Below are 7,867 nucleotides of genomic sequence, written 5' to 3'. Positions count from 1 at the left end.
CTTCTTAATATTCAGTGTCTACATTCACATGTGAAAGATGGCTCCTTGTCCGATATGGTGGAGGTGGCTGCATTGTTACCTCAGCCCTGTCAGTAGACAAGGGAGGTCACTGCAGGAAATTACATGCAAGACATAAACTTAATTTTAAAAATGTATTTATGTCATATATTTCACAATCTCGGAGCATGCAATAGTACTTTTCAATCAGTACGATAAGTACTTTTTGAAGTCATTCTTAAGATCATAATTTCATTTATAAAGCTAGATTCAAGTTGAGACTGTTCTTCTAGGAGAAGAGAAAGCAGAGGAGATCATATTGAAATATTCAAATTCTTGAAGAACGTGGACAAAGTAAACAGGGAGAAAACGTTTTCATCCATGGAAGGGTCAAGTGAGCACAAATTTAAAGTAATTCTTGTAACAAGTAAAAGCAAACAAGGAAAAACAAGTGGTTACAGTTTAGAATGTGCTGCTCTAAGGTGTCGTCAAGGTAGGTTCAAAAAGTGTTATTGTCAAAGGATCAATGTGCAGGGTGACAGAAGGAAAGTAGAAGAATGGCACTGGGTGAGATGGTCATGCAGAGAGCCAGTGCAAACACAATGACCACATTGATTCTTTGTGCATTGTAGCAATTCTGTAATTGTGCAATGTAGGCACAAAGGAACCAATTTACACACAGGAAGCTCCCATAAACAGCAATGTCATCAGTCAGGTAATGTGCTTTTGTGATATTACCAGATATGGGCCTGGATACTGGCAGAAACCATTCTTCCCAAACCATTTTTCAAAATAAAGCAATGGGACCTTTGCACCTTCTTGAAAGAGCAAAAAGGTTGCAGGAACAGCAACTCATATTCCGCTTGGGAACCCTGCAGCCCAATGGTATCAATGTGGATTTCACAAGTTTCAAAATCTCCCCTCCCCCTACCGCATCCCAAAACCAGTCCAGCTTGTCCCTGCCTCCCTAACCTGTTCTTCCTCCCACCTATCCCCTCCTCCCACCTCAAGCCGCACCTCCATCTCCTACCGACTAACCTCATCCCGCCCCCTTGACCTGTCCGTCCTCCCTGGACTGACCTATCCCCTCCCTAACTCCCCACCTACACTCACCTTTACTGGCCCCATCCCCGCCTCTTCGACCTGTTTGTTTCCTCTCCTCTATCCATCTTCTATCCGCCTCCCCCTCTCTCCCTATTTATTTCAGAACCCCCTTCCCCTCCCCCTTTTCTGATGAAGGGTCTAGGCCCGAAACGTCAGCCTCTCTGCTCCTATGATGCTGCTTGGCCTGCTGTGTTCATCCAGCCCTGCACCTTGTTGTCTCTTGATTTAGAGTCCCATCTGAATGACAAAACCAATAGTGTGGCACTCCCTCACCACTGACCCTCTGAAAGCGTAGCACTTCCTTAGCACTGACCCTCCAACAGTGGGACATGCCCTTAACACTGACCCTGCAAAAGTGTGGTACCCCCACAGCACTGACCGTCCGACAGTGCGGCGCTCCCTCAGCGCTGACCGTCCGACAGTGCGGCGCTCCCTCAGCGCTGACCGTCCGACAGTGCGGCGCTCCCTCAGCGCTGACCCTCCGACAGTGCGGCGCTCCCTCAGCGCTGACCCTCCGACAATGCAGCCCTGACTCTCCGACAGTGCGGCACTCCCTCATTACTGTCCCTCCGACAGTGCGGCACTCCCTCATTACTGTCCCTCCGACAGTGCGGCTCTCCCTCAGTACTGACCCTCCGACTGTCTGTCACTACATCCACATTGCTCTGTAAGGTTGGACAAGATTTTGTGCAGCAATCTCTGGGATTGGTGTCTGGACTTGAATTCTCCTGCCTCAGAAAGTGAGTGTGTTAGCAATACAGTCACAGGTAACAAACACAGGAACCACATTGCCAAATGTAACCACCAGTTCCAGCCTCCTCCTTCACAGGAACATATTTATTTGTTTCTTGGCAGGTTCAGGATATTTGAGGAAAATGCCACCTAAGAATAAGGGAAAGATAAAGAAAGTGATGAAAGAAGCAGAAGGTGAGTGAAGAGCAGAATAAATAGTAACATTTCAGTTGGTATTTCCTCACAAGTACATTGCAGTGTAACACTCCACAGTGTGAGATCAGCATCAAACTCAAATTATCTGAGGAGTTTGGAGCGAAACCTTAACTTATTATTTCCCTTATGGCCAGGGTTTCATCTCCGTTGTGTTGCCTCATTGGTAGATCATATAACATCTGAGGATGAGGGAAAGATGGAAGCAAAAAGGGGGCATTTGGGGAGTTTTTACACACCATGTGACCAAGTTTGATGATACAGCTGGTCACTTCCTGCCTGTGCCTTTGTGATCAGTTCTGGTTCACCTGCTCAGGACCATGTACATAAACCTGATGTACCTACCCATCAATATTCATCTAATATCATCACACTGCCACCAAATGTGACAAGCAGAGATTTCAGTGGTGGCTGGGAGCACATGCAGGAACAGTTCACCGGCAGAAGACGTCAGTTGGTCTAATCTCGACAAATGACTGACTTAAATTAACAGTAGCCATTCTCCTTCTGTGAGATGCTTTATTATGTCCCAAGATTCATATAACCTCCTGATTACCATCATCAAATCCAGCAGGAACCTGGGCTCAAAATTGCCTCTCCACCATCTCTTTAAACTGGGGCAGCAGTCATACAGTTCAGACAGGCTATGAGACTCACCACTACTCAATGGATAAGAAAAACTTTAAACTACTTAAATGGGTGTCTGTGTAATTTCAGTGAGTCAGAATTTTTTTTATGTTGTGGAAGATTCATTTTCAACTGAGCCTGACAAATATTTTATAAAATGCACAAGGCAGTGAATGATGTGAAACAAAAACCCATTCAGAGTAAACAAAAATTGAAATTGCTGGAAAAGCTCAGCAGGTCTGGCAGCATCTATGGAGAGAACACAGGGTCAACGTTTCAGGTCCAGCGACCCTTCTTCACTCACTGGACCTCAGAGGTTAACTCTGCTTTCACTCCACAGATGCTGTCTGACCTGCTCAGGTTTTACAGCAATTTCTGGTTTTTGTTTCTGATTTCCAGCATCTGCAGTTGTTTGGGAGTATTTTTCCATTTAGTATTTAACCCATTCAGAGTACCTCAGTTATTTTGTTTTAATCGTACAGGCAATGGAATATAAATTTTTTACTTCAGTTTTACAGGATATTGGTGAGACCACATCCAGAATTCTGTGTATGATTTTGATGTCATGATTTAGAAAGAGCAGTATTGTGATGGAAGCAGTTTGGAGAAGGTTGACTTGACTGATACCTGGGATGACAGGGTTATTCTATGAGCAATGGTTAGGCCTGTACCCGTTAGGGTTTAGAAGACTGAGAGGTGAGCTTATTGAAACATATAGGATCATGAGGGCACTTTACAGGGTGAATGCTGAAAGGATGTGTCTCCTAGGGTCTAGAACTAGGGGACACAGTTTAAAAGTAAGGGTCTCCCATTTAAGAGAGAGATGAAGTGATTTTTTTTTTCTCTGAGGGTTCTAAGTCTGTGGAATTTTCTTCTCCAGAAAGCATTAGAAGCTGATACTTTGAATATTTTTTAGACTGACTGAAATAGATTGATGAGAGTGTGAAATGAGCATGGGGGTAGGCAGGAAAGTGGACTTGTGGTTGCAGTTAGATCACTTTTGATCTGATTGAATGGTGAAGTAGGCTCTACTCTGGCTCCCAATTCAGAGATATTGTTTGAACCTTGTCTTCTGTTACTCCTGATTGGAGTCAGTGTGCCCCAGGGCAGGTGAGGGTAATTTTCTGGCCAGACTTTCCCATCCATCACAGAGGCCCTGGGGAATTGAGCCAATTCAGTAATGACTTCATGCTGTAATCTATAGTTCCTATTGATAAGGGAACCTCAAAACAAACAAACTTTTGATTTGCACATGAATTTGGAATGTTATCTGACAATAGAACGTCTAGCAATTTTGTTCTGTTTGTGCCTTGTTCTTTCTCTCTTCTCTCTCACTCTCCTGATTTCTGACATTTCTTCTGTGCCCCTCTCACCGTTTCACATATTACAGGAGACAACGTTGAGGAAAAATACAAGAGGACAGTTCAACAAGTTAAATCACTCAAAGATCAGTTGGGTAAGATAATTCATTCTATATCCAGAATTTGAAATAAAGTTGGACGCTAATTTCTGTTGGCAGAGCTGAAGGGTTAATGGACTGAGCATGTTGGTGGGGCTGGAATAATAAATTTCACATAGGCCTTGTCATTGCCATCATTGATAATCCTGCAACTCTCTGTGGTTCACTGTCACCACCAGCAACCACACTCCAGCAGATGCTTTTCCAAGTCTAGATTTTAAAACAGGATATTCTTTTAATGGCCAGGGAATAACCTTCCAGCGCAAATTCTAAACAGTCGTGTTCTGCATATGCCTGACACATAATCTGTGGTTAACTACACTGTAATGGATACGACAGTGTAGAGGGAGTTTCACTCTATATTTAACCCTGTGCTGTCCCTGTCCTGGGAGTGTTGATGGGGACAGTGTGGAGGGAGCTTTACTTATACTTTTAAAAGAATAGAGGGAGCTTTACTTGTATCTAACCCCATGCTGACTTTGTCATTGGAGTGTTTGATGGGGACAGTGTAGACAGAGCTTTACCTACTATTTCCTTTCAGCTTTACCTTCAGTTTAGAAGAGTATGGAAAGCTTTATGTTCGGTTTAAAAGGGTAAAGGCAACCTTACTCTGTATCTAAACCTGTGCCGTAACTGTACTGGGAATGTTTGATGAAGACAGTGTCAAGCTAGCTTTATTTTAATTTTTAAACAGTAGAAGAGGTTTTACTTTGTATGTAACCCCATACTGTTCTTTCCTGGGAGTGTTTGATGGGGACGGAGTAGAGGGAGTTTTACTCTGTATCTAAGCCTTTGCTGTCCCTGTCCTGGAATGCTAACACCAGGGACTGAAAGTGGCAAAATAAATTATTTTCCAGTATTTCTTAATTGATTAGCATAAACTGAGAGTTGGAATAAAGGCATTGTATGAATGTTTGATCCTTCATTATCAGTTTTGCGGAAGGATATTGCAAGACAGGCTTTGATGGTTAAAGAAGAGTGGAAAGCAAAGTTGCAAGTTCTCAAGAATGATTTGGCTGAAGAACAAGATGTTAAGAAGGCAATCCATTCCGGTAAGTATGAGAAGTAAATGGAAGCAGAATCTAGCATCTGCCCATGATGCAGAGTGAGGCACTAACTCCACTGAGAATAGCGAGGAAACAAGTTTGTCAGAAACTGACCTTCCAGGAGCCTGACCTGGTCTGTGCAAAGTGAGCGAATCAGAGCTGGAACAGTGGTACAGGATATCCGGATATTAACCCCCTCCCATATTCCAGGGTTTCAAGGTTAGGAATTAGTCCTAATCTATTGCCAAGTCCCTCTGAGAGTTTCAAAAATGTTGTTGTGATCAGGTTAGGGTTAGATAAGACCAGGTTTAATTACAGGAAGCAGCATAATGAGAGAGAGGGTCCGCTGCAGCCTCAGTGTCCTCTCCTCACCTGTACCATCCTATTTTGGGCTAAATAACATCATCGCCATTTATTTCCGATCAAAAACTGCACCAGAATATCATTCAGATAGACATCTGCTCCAGGGCACAAACTCTAGCTCTGACATCAGCAGAGAGAGATAGAAACACATGACTGACACTCAAGCAGTGGAGGGGTGAGGGTGAGGGTGAGGGATGGCAGAGTAAGATATATTTGGTATGATAGGAAACTTAGTGTACATAGATAGTTACGAGGATGACAGAGCCTTAAGAACAAGCTGAAGTGACTCACAGCATCAGGAGCCCATCAAGACCATACAGGTTCTGACAGTACAGCATAAAAGCCCAGTGCCCTAGAGAGCATAGGATCCCTCAAAGGTCCGTCACAAAAACCAGCCTTCCTTCCATTGACTCCGTCTACACTTCCCACTACCTCGGGAAAGCAGCCAACATCATCAAAGATCCCTCCCACCGCAGTTATACTCTCTTCCGCCCTCTTCCATCAGGCAGAAGATACAAAACTTTGAAAACACATACCAACAGATTTAAGAACAGCTTCTTTCCCACTCTTATCAGACTTACAAACAGACCTCTCATGTATTAGAATTGATCTATTTCTGTACCTTCTCTGTAACACTGTATTCTGCATTCTGTTCCATTACCCTTATGTACTTATGTAAGGTATGATTTGTCTGCTTATTAGTAAAACAATACTTTTCACTGTATCTCAGATATGAATTCAGATAAGGCAGGTTTGAACGTGTAGGTGAAACACAACTGATTGATACAGCTGCAGCAGCACTAGGCACGGTCACTGCAGCATTCTCTCAACACAGAGCAAATTGTTACTGATTGTTACTCGGGGGGAGCAGAAATATATCAAGCCTGAAGTAAATGCTGTAAACAGTCCCCAGACCATGCAGTCATCTTCATTCTCTCTTCATTCCAGATATGACCCGTCAGTACAAGACGATGAGGGCAGACATGGACCTGCGAGTCCATCAGCTGGAGATTGAAATCAGTCATCTGCAGCAACAACTCAGTGAGTGCCATTGAGAACCGCACCAACATTTACACACTGCAGAGCAGTGTCAGCATTGAGTGTGTGTGTGTCTATCTGGCTGTCTATCTGTCTGTTTGTGTGTGTCTATCTGGCTGTCTATCTGTCTGTTTGTGTGTGTGCGTGTGTATGTGTGTGTATATCTGTGTGTGTATGTGACTATCTGTCGTGGATCTGTGTGTGTAACTTGAGTGTACGTTTAGCATTTGTGGCTAAATTAATGTTTGTCAAAAATTAAATGACTGAAAATGTGTAGCATAACCTGATCACACTTAAATCTACTGGGACTGTGGTGGGAATATGTTGGGATTGTTCAGAAATTGTGCTTGAACTGTGCTGAGAATGTGCTGGGACTGTGTTGTGATGTGACGGGAATGTGTTGGGAATGTGCTGGAGTTTGTAATGTTGATTGTACCATGGGGTTTTGCTACAATTTGGTCTAATGAGGGAAGGGGAAGCTGTAGAAGTGAAGACGTGATGTTAGAACTAATTCAGTCACTTACTTTGTTTTCAGCATCATGTCAGCAGCAATTAGCAAGGACTCAGGAGGAGAAGCTGCAGATCATCAGGGAGAAAGATTCCACCATCAAAGAACTCCAGTCCAAAATAGACAACATGGAGACCGAGTATGAGGCCATCCTCCATGTAAGTAGCTGTGTCAGGTGAGTGATAAACACACACGTGTCATGGGGGTACATATCTGTGTTAGTATTTTTAATTCTTCCACAGATGTAGCCAATGCTGGCAAGACCTATCCCTGAACTGATTAGCTGTCTAGTCCATTTCGGAGGATAGCTTTGTTAAAAGCTGTTGTCTTTCTGAACTGGGGTCAGCTCAAGGTCATGTCCACCCTCTCAGTTGGACATAAAACGTGCCACAACAACATTTCAAAAATGTGCAACCTGGGGGTTTCTCCGCGGTGCCTGAGCTAATATTTACCACTCAAATAACAACACAAAAACAGGTAACCTGGCCACTGCTGCTTTTGAGATACTGCTACATGCAAGTTGGCTGCTCCATTTCCTCCATTACAAATAATGACGCTTCTAAAGAATTTCATCATTGGGATGCCCCAAGCACCTGAAAGGTGAATTCTTACTGTACATTCCATCGTTTTCTGTGCTGCAAACTGAACTCAGACACATCCGGGTTTAGAGATAGTAGGAACTGCAGATGCTGGAGAATCCGAGACAACAAGGTGCAGAGCTGGATGAACACAGCAGGCCAAGCAGCATCATAGGAGCAGAAAGGCTGACGTTTCGGGCCT

At 43.7% G+C, this 7,867-nt stretch overlaps 1 protein-coding gene across 2 annotated transcripts in view; it reads left to right on the top strand.

The window, feature by feature from the left end:
* The first annotated feature begins 285 nt into the window (after window positions 1-285).
* The window catches only part of ccdc153 (coiled-coil domain containing 153), a 10,036-nt gene continuing 2,454 nt past the window's right edge, over window positions 286-7,867 (top strand). The window contains exons 1-6 of one of the 2 annotated variants that reach the window (XM_020522660.2): window positions 286-391; window positions 1,957-2,028; window positions 4,064-4,129; window positions 5,065-5,184; window positions 6,490-6,582; window positions 7,115-7,245. In XM_020522660.2, the coding sequence (XP_020378249.2) occupies window positions 379-391; window positions 1,957-2,028; window positions 4,064-4,129; window positions 5,065-5,184; window positions 6,490-6,582; window positions 7,115-7,245 (495 nt within the window). In that variant the 5' untranslated portion in view covers window positions 286-378. Of the gene's footprint in view, window positions 392-1,956; window positions 2,029-4,063; window positions 4,130-5,064; window positions 5,185-6,489; window positions 6,583-7,114; window positions 7,263-7,867 lie in introns of both variants that reach the window. The other variant, XM_048615540.1, reaches the window with a different exon arrangement.

The sequence above is a fragment of the Rhincodon typus genome, chromosome 32 (assembly GCF_021869965.1).
Source record: "Rhincodon typus isolate 14 chromosome 32, sRhiTyp1.1, whole genome shotgun sequence".
Lineage (NCBI taxonomy): Eukaryota > Metazoa > Chordata > Chondrichthyes > Orectolobiformes > Rhincodontidae > Rhincodon > Rhincodon typus.
Note: the sequence above shows the minus strand (reverse complement) of the source record. Positions and strands in the feature narration are given on the sequence as shown.